Source organism: Balaenoptera borealis (genome assembly GCF_965194805.1).
Source record: "Balaenoptera borealis genome assembly, chromosome: 8".
NCBI lineage: Eukaryota > Metazoa > Chordata > Mammalia > Artiodactyla > Balaenopteridae > Balaenoptera > Balaenoptera borealis.
The window spans coordinates 41,628,884-41,640,966 of NC_138865.1; the positions used below are offsets into that span (position 1 = coordinate 41,628,884).

Below are 12,083 nucleotides of genomic sequence, written 5' to 3' on the forward strand. Positions count from 1 at the left end.
CTCTAAAGTCTGCCACTCTACCCTCTTTAACGTCCTCCTTTCTGGCCTTTTATCTTCTGCTTCTGCTTAGTTCAGGCCCCTGTCATCTCTTGCTGGCACTGTTACAGTAGTTTTCTAACCTTCAGTCTCATTCCCTTCCCATCCATCTTCTATATGGCTATGAGAGGGTCCTTCTCCACCTCAGATCTGATCATGTTACTCCCCCACTCAAGGCTTCACTGGCTTCCCCATCATATTCTGAGTAAAGAACAAAATCAAGACCCATCCCCTCCCGCAGTCTGAGCCCTCCTGACCCCACAACTTTATTTCCTGCCACTTTTCATCATGCCTTCTAGATTTCAACTATAGCAAAATACTGTTCCTTGAATATGCAATGCTAGTTTCAGGCTTCTGAGCCTTTGCAGATGTTCCCTGAACATCCTTCCTCCTTCCTCTTAAGCTAACTGGTGAACTGGTGTTTTGAGATCTTTTCAAGTGTCTTCCTCTGTGAAGGTTTCTCTGACTACTTTGTTCCTTTCCCTCTACTTCTATGGCCCTTGTTACATTTACTGATAATTACTGGGAGTTCCTCAAGGATGGGCCTATTTCTGTTTATCTTTTTGAGCCCCAGGCCTACCACCGTTACATAAGTGAGAGAAATGCAGCATAATGAAGTGAGGCGAGAGAGGAGACAGAATGCCCCCTGATCAGGCCCCTCCTCACCCTGTGGAGGGAGCATCTATTCCACAGACACCTTCCCACATGAGCCAGGTCCCAGCACGTGTGGTGCCAGGGCTGCTGCTGTGGATCAGTCACTGCCAGGGCACATTGTTCATGATTGTGTGCGTCCCACGGAGCCTGTACTAATAAAAACTTTATAGCTAGCACAAATGTAGTGCTCAGTATGTAGTACACTAACTACTATTCTAAATGCTTGCGTATTAAGCACCAGATTACATAGTATCACTTTATCCTCACAGAAACCTTTGACATAGGTATTAGTATTAGTCCCACTCTACAGATGAGGAAACTAAATCCCAGACCACACAGCTAGGAAACGGAGGAGCCAGGATTTTCTTTTTTAAAGAGGGATCTTTTTTTTTTTTTTTAATTTTAGAGGATTTTTAACTTTTTAAAAACATTTATCTAGGCTGCGCCGGATCTTAGTTGTGGCATGCGGGATCTTTGTTGCCGCGTGAGAGACCTTTAGTTGCAGCATGCGGACTTCTTAGTTGCAGCATGTGGACTCTCAGTTGCAGCATGCATGCGGGATCTAGTTCCCTGACCAGGGATCGAACCCGGGCCCCCTGCATTGGGAGCGCAGAGTCTTATCCACTGGACCACCAGGGAAGTCCCCAGGATTTTTTAAAAGAATAGTCTAAATTGATCTCCCTGTACTGTTTTCTCTGTTTTCATGTAAATTTAATAAGTTCTATAGTAAAGCATTGTTAAAAGATTTGACTAAATCAATGTGTTTTAAACCCCTCCCCCACCTTTTTTTAAAAAGCAATAAAACACTTTCTTCAACCAAAATCTTGCAGAAAGGCTGATATGTAAATGAAATCAAAGCGGATCTATTCTGGCTGAAGGCAAGCCAGATCCCCTCCTATTACTCTCCTCTCTCACTCAGCCCTGCTCAATGCACAGGGTTCAGGAAACACAGTTGAATGAAAAGCACTGGACCAGACTAACTCTTAAAGATTCTTCTGGCACTTTTTCCTTCCTCTAGTTATACTGGCTTTGCATTTGCCATTAGCCTATATATTCTGTCCCAGAAACAGTGAGATTGAGCTATTAATCATCTCTGTAGTCTTTGGAGAATTTGTATGCAGGGTTGTAGAAGCATGGGTTGCTGTTAGAGATGCATTTCAATGTCTGTCTCTGCTGACTGTTTATTAATAATCTTGCTAATCGCCACTCTAGTTCCTGGATCTAGCTAACTCCTGTCTGGTGTCCTTGGGGGGCATTTTAAATTCTCCCTGATTTCTTGGAGCCAGATGCTTCCTTCTGCCTGGATTCCTCTCTGATACTTATATTCATGAATATTTCACATTTAATCTCCCTGATTACATTTCCATGTGATGGTCATGGTGCATTGGCTGCATGTCTCAGGAAAGACATACAGGAAGCCCATAGTAAAGGCTTCAGTTTGCAGGCACAGTGCCAGAGATCTTTGTTCCTGCCACTAAGATGGCCTTCTATCATGGACAATGACGGGGAAATGCTGAATGGTGAGTTTGCATGGGACCGCTCAGTCTAGGGCTTTGCACCCTGGCTCTTGACCCAAAGGGACTGGCAGTTTCACTCAGGGGTCAAATGCCACTAGGACCTGCCCAGTGGCCACAGGGACCAAACGTGGGTCCCTGTGACCAGAGTGGCTCAACAGCTTCCCAGCCCCCCATCCCTCCTGCACCATCTCCCTCCAGCCTAGTACCTCCAGTCTGAGAGAAGAAACTCTGATGAACTCATCTGCACTGAGGAGGGAGTTAGCCCCAAATGCCTGAGAGCTTGAGTTCTTAAAGTTAGCTGTTGGAGGAGGCAGAGATGATGGTCAAAGAGGCAAGATAAGCCAAGGGGCATAGTGTCCTGGAAGCCAGGGGAGGAAACCATTTCCAAATGGATGTGGTAAGTGTGACATGTGACAAACGCTACAGAAAAAGTAGAGGAAATTGGAAATCTGCCACTGCTTCCCTGGTAGGGCCCCACAGGCACGTTTATGGGTTTTACCCTTTGAGAAGCCCGCCCTCAGGCTGCTTTGGGAGTGAGCCCTCCCTGCAGCCTGGAGCTCAGCCAGCAGGTCTCCATGTGCCCTACAGGCAGCACTTGCGAGGCTGTTTTGGCCACAGAGAGGCATGTAAGGGCCACTAGAGGCCTCCTGCTCCAGGGCTGCAGGGGACAGATGCTGCCAGTAATCAGCCTCCCAAGAAGGAGCTGAGCCAGGGAGGCAGAGGATGAGGGACTTGGAAAGACTGTGGCATGGGAAGTTGCCTGGGATGCAGGCACTGCAGCTCCCCGCCCCCGCCCCACACCTGTTCTACCTTCCTGTCCCATCCCCCTCAAGGACAGCTAAGGATGGAAATCGGAGCAGAGGACACAGGCCCAGGTTCTGCCCTCGGGAACTCACAAACCACTATGGCAACACAGCCCACCCTGGGCCTTGCACTCTGGATGGCCTAAGGAAACATAGACAAGGCCAGGGTTTCCCTCCCAAACATTCTAGACTTTTCCCTTTTCCCTTAGTGACAAGCGTGTTTTCATCCCCACTGCTTCATTCTAAAGGGAACAGAAACCACCCTAATGGCTATATACCCTTCCCTTGATGGGTCACCAGAAGCCACTCAGATCCCTGGGTCTGGAGCATTCTGCCTGCCTATCTGTCTGCGCTCCCTGTCCCCAGAGGCAGAGCAGGCACAGCCCTGGATCCTCTCTGCAATCCTTAGGCCTTAGGCATACCGCCTAAGGCAGATGGTTAGGGTGGCAGCACCTGTATCAATAGTTGGTCATCAGTTTCTCAGGGAGAATGTGAATGGCTCCAGCCCTTTCCAACTGACTGAGGCAGGGTGGGCCAAGGCCCTGGGTATTGTAGCAGAGATTTGGGGTGTTTGGGAGGGAATAGTGAGGCTAGAGTAGGACTCTGGGCAGCACAGCGCCCATCGCAATGGGAAGAAGTCAGTAAGGAGAGCAGTGAGGGAGATCGAAACAGTTGCAGACCCTGGACGATGCACGGGACGCATGCTTTCCTACCTTCCTTGTCATCTGTAGCGTCAAGCCCTGTGTGGGCGACACAGGACTAACTGGCCACCGGCTGATTTGTCATTATTTGTCTTCTCACCTACCATTCCCAGCCAACCGTTTAGGTTCTCGCAGGAGACACTCTTTAGGACTCATCTGTGAAATGGAGAAGTCCTCATTAGAACTGCTGTGGCTGCAGCCTTGAAGTCTAGCCTGGCTTGGACAGTCAGTTCTCTGGATCCTGTGAAGGGATCATCCAGTGCTAGGAGAAACAGAGGGAGAAGGCCTGTCTCAGGGAGCACCTACCCTGACCTAATGCAGACTTAAACTCACAGGAATCTAGAAAGATCTTTCCAAACAAGTACATAGGAAGGGCCCTGAGGAGCAGGGCAACTAGTATGGGAGGTTGGAGAAGGTGGTCCTTTGGGTTTAAGGAATTGCGGTAGGCTTCCTGGGGGAGGTGGATCACACAGGACTTAAAAGATAGACACCCAGGTGGGTGTAAGTAGGGCTGAGATGCTTGGCTCTTCCACCCAGCTCAGTGTCTTCCTCCCATGGTAGATGGGTCTGTCCCTCCCTCCCTGAATATCCTGCCTGCTGCCAGAGAAAAATACCTCCAGAGGACAGGTGAGAGCAGCCCCCTGTGTTCACTCCCTAACAGCTCCCTATCTCTCTGCTTTCTCCCCCAGGACCCAGCCGCCGCCTCCATCTCAGACGGAGACTGTGACGCCCGGGAGGGTGAGTCAGTAGCCATGAATTACAAACCATCCCCGCTCCAAGTGAAGCTGGGTGAGTGTGTCTGGGGGGTGAGGGAAATGTGGGGAGTGGACAGACAAGGTGCTCTGGGCTGGGTCTACAATGAGGTACCACAAATAAACCAACTCAGGCTAGCTGATTCCAAGACTCCAGCCACCAAGTCATTGGCACTGCCAGGCACCTTATCTCCTGCAAGGCCAAGAGGGAAATTACAGTTCTCTACAGGAGCCCAGAACTCTAGAGGCATCTCTGAGGCCAAGAAGGCTCCAGGTATTCCAGGGGATAGCTGCAGGGGTAAAAGCATGGAACCCCAGAGAGTGGGTTGGAAGTCCCATCAAACACTGGACCAGGCTAAGAGGAAGCTGCCTCAGAGGTGGGGTGTCAGTTGCTATGTCTAAGGGGTAGAAAGGAATGAGGCTCCCAAAGCCTAGAAGCTGAGTCCCTCTCCCCATTCCTATGTCAGCCTATCTGGAGATCTCAGGATCTCGTTGGCTCCTGTTTGGGGGAGCTTTCCATATTTTCTTAATAAACCCAAATCTCTCCCCCACTTTCCAGGGTCACCTTTCCCTTGGGGGTTTATCTCACGTCCACTCCAAAGTCAGGTTATGCTACAGCCTGCTCCTTTGAAGTCACATGTCTCCCAACCATTGCCCAGAGCTCCCGCAGCTGCTGCTTTCACTTCACCCTACGCCGAACACTGCGTCTCTCCCTTCAGGGACCAGTTTCACTCACCCAGGGCTGCCGTGCATAACAGACTTGTAATTAAAAATTTGCTTTCGGGGAATTCCCTGGCAGTCCAGTGGTTAGGACTCCATGCTTCCACTGCCGAGGGCCTGGGTTTGATCCCTGGTCAGGGAACTAAGATCCCGCAAGCCACGAGGTGCAGCCAAAAATAAATAAATACAAAAATTAAAAATAAAAAAATAAAAATTTGTTTTCACGAAGAGAAATTATAACATAGTGCATCCAGGAAAGAGTTAACAATTAAATACAGGCCATCACTATCCTTCAAAACTTCTCTGCCATCCCTGCCACCCTCCTGCCCATCTTTCTCCTCAGGCTCCAGCTGCCCATCAAATACTGGACCCCTCCTTAGTCCTGAGAGCCCTTTCCCATCTGTTCTAAAACATTCTCCCTCTGCAGCTGCTAGTACTCCTTTTCACAGAGTCCTGTTATGTTATTCAGCTTTTTGTTAACCTTGTTTTTCTCCTTCCAGACCAAATCCGGGGAACCCCTCAGGCTGTTTTTCTAAACAAGAGAGCAGTCCTCTCAGTGGAATTTGTTCATTGTCCCAGGACGCCAAACTCAAACTGTTTTTGAGCAGCCAGTTTTATTTGCTTATTATTGTTTAATTTAACAATACAAGTATTTTAACAAGTATAAGTTCTCCTTTACTCTCGCCCGTCATATTCTCCTCCCCAGAGATCATCATTCCAAGCGTTTTTTAGTTTTTTCATTTTATTTTGTATTTTAACACAAGTGGTATCATACTGTACATATTTTCTGAAACTATTTTCATTTTTGTTTTTGTTTTCCACTTAATGTCTTAGAACCCCTTCCAATATCATTGTATAGAGAATGACTTCATTTTTTAAATAGTTGCATAGTAGTCTGTAGTTTGGTTTTCCCAGTTTATTGTTAGCATTTTTTCAGTTTCAAACAATTCCAACATGCTTTTAAAATAACACTTAAATAAAATAAAATAACACTTTTTTGTCCTGCCCATTACATTACCACCAAAGCTCCTCTAGAAAATTCACAACCTCGTCCCAGCTGCACTGAGGAAAATCCCCACCAGGAACTTTAAGGCAAATTGCACCCCCTAGAGGCTTGGGGTGGTAATGGCAGGTGCTGCCTGCTGGAAAGGAGGTGGAGGCAGGTTTGAGGGAGTCAGATGAGCAGTGGCAAAGAAAGAGGGTTAGAGACTGGGAGATGAGAGACATGGAGACATGGAGGTCGAGGATATTCCAGAGTCACAGTTGCTGGAAATGCCCATCCCATCCTTCCTCTCTGGAGCTTGTGGTTATTTTATGAGAGCTTTCCCCTGGCAGTCCTTTTTCCTACATCAGGGCTGAAATGACGAGGAGGAATGGGTAGCCAGGCCTCCTCTAGGGCCCAGGCAGCAACTGGCTACTGGTAACAGGGCCACACATGAGGCAGTAGGTCACCTGGTTGTCAGCCCCATGAATCTAGTAGGCTATGGAGCCTCAGAGAATTCAGAGGCTGACAGATGAGTCAGAAGTAGTCTAGGCAGAGGGGCTCCCCAGCCTCCTGCCAGCCCCATGCTGCCCCTCCCACTCCACAACCTTCAGTGGCTTCTTTTCCTTCTGCATTAATCCCTAACTCGTCTATTTGGCATTCAAGGCCTTCATGCTCTGAGTCTGTAATCAGAGGGAGCCCCCAGCCCCTTAGCACAGGACCTGAGACATGACTGGTGACACAGATGTTTGCTGAATAAATAAATGACTGAATAAATGTAACCTACTTTTCTAAACTGACCTCCCTCCATCTTCACCCCTCCATCCCATCCACATCCACACTTATTACACTCAACTTCTAAATGCATTTTTCTATACACTATCCCTCCTTACTAGAATGCCCTCCTCTCTCCATCTCAAGGTGTCACCTGCAGGAAGCCCTGCCATCCTTCTGCTCTATCTCTCCTGCTCCAACCTTTCTTTGGAATCAAGCACACACTAGCTGCCCCACTTGGGAGTACAGCTCCTGGAAGACAGGGGTCAGCCTCCTCATGTTGCCCCCTCACTATCTGCCTCAGGTTGTGCAGAGCCAAGTACTGTCTCTCCCGAGCATCAGGGCCTGGAGTTGGATCCCTGCCTCAGTTCTTAGAGAAGCAAGGGGTTTCACCATGGAGGCCCAGCCCAGGCTGCCCCGAACAGTAAGGCAGGGTGCCCCTGTGGGCAGGACACAGCTTCCTTCCCGTGTTCCCCTGCAGAGAAGCAGCGGGAGCTGGCCCGGAAGGGCTCCCTGAAGAATGGCAGCATGGGGAGCCCCGTCAACCAGCAACCCAAGAAGAACAATGTCATGGCCCGGACAAGGTAGAGGCCCCCCCCCCAGCTCCACCCCACCAGGGCCCTGCCAGCCAGCACCTATCTCTGCTGGTTCTGAGCCTCCCGTCTTCCCTCCCTCCTCAGGCCCAGCTCCTCTCTGAGAGGAGAGAGTCTCGCAGGATCCAAGGTGGCGAGGGTGGGGTGGGGTAGGGGTGAGGGAGGTGGTCGGCACGGCCTAACCCAGTTCCTTGCCAGGCTTGTGTGCTTCAGTTGCCAATCCAGTCCCCAAAATTCTCCACCCAGGCTGGTCGTCCCCAATAAAGGCTACTCCTCGCTTGACCAGAGCCCAGACGAGAAGCCACTGGTAGCCCTTGACACGGACAGGTGTGTACAGAGACATTGGGGCAGCCGGGCAAGCCACAGCAGCCTGTGCAAACACACAAGTGGGCTGTACAGGACGTACTTGCTATATTGTCGGAATTGGGGTGTTCCTCAGCCGGGAGCTCTCCAAGTGTGAACCCCCCCAAGGAATGGAACTTTTTACCTGGAGGTGGGGGAGAACAGAGAGAGGAAAAGGGATCTATGCAATCTACCGCTCTCCTGGGACAGCTGATCCAATGGCTGCCCCTAAAATGGGCCCTGATGCCTTGCATGGCGCCCTGCCCTCTCTGAGGAAGGCGCCCTACTGCTGGGAACATACCTGGCTAGATCTGGACTTTGGGAAAACCCAACAAACCAGGGTAATTTGAGCCTAGAAAAAAAAGGAGGGAGGGCTCTGGGGGATTTAGGAGGCTAAGGGGGGCAATTAATTTAGAAGGGTGGAGCTAGGGAAGCTGTCTTAAAACTGCATTCGCACAGCAAGCACAGTTTTTACTGAGACCGTGCTGTTTATTTGGAAGTGTCGGGGAGGGGTGAGGTATTGACTGATGGCGGTGGGGGGAGGTAAAGAGTTTTCTATTTAATATCTGGGAGTCACTTCCTCTCTGTCTTCTTTCCCCTGCGGCCAGTGATGATGACTTTGACATGTCCAGATATTCCTCCTCTGGCTACTCCTCTGCTGAGGTGAGGCCCCATCCATTCCCGTCCTAAACACACGTAAGCAGGACCACCTCCAAGAGAAGGGGTAGGGCCAACGCCAAATCACACCCTGAGAGGAGCAGTGGGCAAAGCTAGGCGGAGCCCATGCGGGGGCGGGGCCTGGGATAAGATCTGGCCGGAAAGAAAGGTGAGGCCTTGGACTCCGCCTCTAGTGCCGGGAGCCCAGGATTAGGGGCGGGGCTTGGACCCGGATTGGAACAGGGCCCTTACCTAGACGACACCTTACGGGAGTGGGCCTGAAATGAGGGCAGGGCCCGAACAGAGGCAGGACCTAAGGTGGGAAGTTGCCCCTTTAGAATGGAGTGTGGTGTGTAGCGGAGCGGGGCCCCGGGAGGACGTGCTTGTAAGGGAGGCCGGAACTGAGGCTGGGGCCGAGGAGGTGCAAAGCCTGGGGTTTCGGAGAGACCTGGGACGGGACGGGCTGGGCGCCGATGGCCTGGGCATGTGGCCCCGGCCCTGCGTGGTGTCTCCAGATGGCCCCGAGCCTGACCTCCCTCCCCTTTGCCTACAGCAGATCAACCAAGATTTGAACATCCAGCTGCTGAAGGACGGCTACCGGTTAGACGAGATCCCCGACGATGAGGACCTGGACCTCATCCCCCCCAAGTCCGTGAACCCCACCTGCATGTGCTGCCAGGCCACGTCCTCCACCGCCTGCCACATTCAGTAGCTGGCGGGGCCGCTGCGGCCGGCCGGGATGGGGCCGCCAGGGGCCAGGTTGGACCAGGCAGGGGCCAACCCCTCCCCAGCTCGTCCACCTGCCCCCGGCCCCCGCGCCCCCTACAGCCGCCAACCTCGTAACAGTCATTGCTTCCTCCTATGGTAGGACGTGTACCTCTGTGTGTTCATGGAGCCGGAGAAACCAAAACCGGGTCTCTCTCCACCCCGGGGGTGCTGAGGAGGGGAGGGGGCGGTTTGTTCAGTTACTTGGGGGACCTTGCCCAGCATCCTGCCCCCTCCCCAAAGCTGCAGCCCAGTAGAGGAAAGGGGTGACTGGACTGCAGGAAGGCCAACAGTAATGAGTGGGGGAGGGATCACAAAGCCAGGGGTTTGGACCCACCCACGTGAAGCCATGAATCCCCCAGCACCAGCCAAGGAAAGGCGCTGGGAAGGAGAAAGGCCCAGGGCAGTAGGGGCAGGGCCCAGCCCCTTAGAGCCGCCTCCACATGCCCCCCTGCTGGCCCACGTACCATCTGCGTTTCTCCCCTCATCTCTAGGTGGGAAGCCTGACAAAGCTGCCCAGTGGGATATTGTCCCCCACCCCTCGGGGATCACTGCCTTCTTTCTCCTCTTTGCCCCATTCACCCCCTTCCTTGCTCTCTGGATTGTGTGGAGGGTGAGGTGGGCCTTAGAGACAGCCAGAGTTTAGGGTGGTATGATCTGCCCTCACCTGCCCCTATAACTAATGCATCTATCTCTCTGTGCCCTGCCTCATCCCCCCACCCAACACACACACACACACACACACACACACACACACACACACACACACACACACACTTACACTTCTGTTCTGTTCATTGGTCTCTGTCCCGGGCTGGAAGCAGGAGTTAAGGCTGGCCTCGAATGCCTCATTCCGGTCTCACTCTAGCCCAAGATCCCAGAGGCTGCTTCCCAGGAAGAATCTTCAAGGAAGCAAGCCTAAGAGAATACAGTGGCTGCATGTGTATGGCAGGAACAGCTTGGCAGAACGTGTGTGTGCCTGGGGCTGTGAGGGCGTGTGTCTACATCTCTGCATTGGGCCTGTGTCTCCAGATGTCTGCGGCGTCCCGGTGGGGAAGTGACTGTGTGGCCTGCTAACAGTGTGAGAGGCTGCTCAGCAGTGCAGTGGGCTGGCGGTCAGAAGTCTGGGTTCTGGTCCTAGCTCCGGCACTCTCCCTGTTACCTCCAACAAGCCACTTATATTCTCTGGCTTTCAGTTCCCTCCACTGTACAATGAGCAGCATCTGAAATTATTTTTAAGGTTCTTCCAAACCTGAAGGAATTTCTTCATAGGAATTTCTGTGGAGGTGGATAAGGAGGTCTCTGTGTGTCTTTTGAGTACATCTGGTGGCTTCCTGAGTTGCGTGTCAGTGTGGAAAAGAGAGGGGGAAGTTCCTGTGGGACCTGCGTATGCCTGAATACAATCGGATCTTTTGGGAAATGCTTGAGCGTGTGTCTGTGTGTGTCTGTGGATGTGCACGTATATGTGGGTATCTATGGTGTGTGTAGCTGTGTGGTGTGTCTGAGAGTCAGAATGTATGTACTACTGCTTCTGCTGCTGTTACTTGGTGGTGGCAGGGGTGGGCATGGTTGCTAGAAAAGCTGAGGATGAAAATCAAGAGGGAGAAGGTGACCAAGGCCCTCCCCTGGGCCTGGGCAGTATAGATCTGCCCCATGCGAAGGAAAGCAAAAGCACAGATAGCCCATGACTGGTCAGGTCTATGCCGCACAAACCCCGTATCCCAGGGCCACTTCTCCATGCTGACCCCCCAACACACGCTGGCCAATCCACTCTAATATATACCACTCACATGCTGCCAGCGTGCACAGGACACACCCACAGCCCAGTTCCTGGCTGCCAGTCCTGGGAGGTGGGAGTTGGAAGGGGGCGAGGGCAGTGAGAAGAGAGAGGAAGGCTGCTGGCTTAGGAGGGGTAGCACCTCTCCCTGCACCACACCCAGGGGCTGCCAGCTCCTGAGTGCTGAGGTGCAGCTCTCCACCCTCAACTCCTCCAACCCACCCCTAACTCCTCCAGTGCGGGGACCCTGGTTAGATGATGAGAAAATGCCAAAGGGAGGCAAGGACGGAGAAGGCACCTGCAGGACTCACAAGGCCCGTACTGGCCCCCACCTGAGCCTGTTTCTGCCCCCCCACCCCGGTCAGCATACCCACCCCCCGTCATCTGGGCCCCAAAACCAAGCTTCCTACTACTACTACCACCACCACCCCGGCCTCCTTGACTCACCCTTTGAGAACATGGGTACCTCCTCTTTTCCAGGCAGGGCCCCCGCCAAGGCTCACTTAGACTGCTGCCTTTGCTGCTGACATGCTGTGTGACTCTGGCCCACTGCTCAACCTCTCTGGCCCTGAGGAATAAGAGAAAGGCTCCCTCCCCACAAGATATACCTAATTCCCTGGCAGGCAAGGGCTTCTAGCTGAGGCAGTGTAGCGAGTGTAGCGGAGAGAAGTACGAAGCTGGCAGCCAGCACTTTCTGGGTCTAGGGAGAGTGCATGGTCCCCTCCTTCCCTACGTGGGAGGTTGGAGGGGAGGAATCGAGGCCTTAGTTTGCCCCCTGCCACCCTTGCCCCTTGTAGATACTGCCTTAACACTCCCTCTACCCTCAGCTCTGGCTGCCACCCAGCCAGGTTTCTCCGTGCTCACTAATTTATTTCCAGGAAGGTGTGTGGAAGACATGAGCCGTGTATAAAATTTTTTTTAACATTTCCATCGCAGTATTGACCATCATCCTTGGTTGTGTATCGTGTAACACAAATAATGATATTAAAAGCATCAAACAAGCCAGCCTC

The 12,083-nt window shown here is 52.2% G+C and overlaps 1 protein-coding gene across 12 annotated transcripts in view; it reads left to right on the forward strand.

The window, feature by feature from the left end:
- The window catches only part of FAM219A (family with sequence similarity 219 member A), a 54,032-nt gene extending 41,958 nt beyond the window's left edge, over positions 1 to 12,074 (forward strand). For 2 of the 12 annotated variants that reach the window (XM_082402474.1, XM_082402467.1), the window contains exons 2-6: positions 4,401 to 4,500; positions 7,397 to 7,523; positions 7,779 to 7,859; positions 8,483 to 8,537; positions 9,085 to 12,074. In XM_082402474.1, the coding sequence (XP_082258600.1) occupies positions 4,401 to 4,500; positions 7,397 to 7,523; positions 7,779 to 7,859; positions 8,483 to 8,537; positions 9,085 to 9,243 (522 nt within the window). In that variant the 3' untranslated portion in view covers positions 9,244 to 12,074. Of the gene's footprint in view, positions 1 to 3,114; positions 4,073 to 4,400; positions 4,501 to 7,396; positions 7,524 to 7,778; positions 7,860 to 8,482; positions 8,571 to 9,084 lie in introns of those variants that run through there. The other 10 variants (XM_082402475.1, XM_082402472.1, XM_082402478.1 and 7 more) reach the window with 8 other exon arrangements.
- The last annotated feature ends 9 nt before the right edge of the window (positions 12,075 to 12,083 follow it).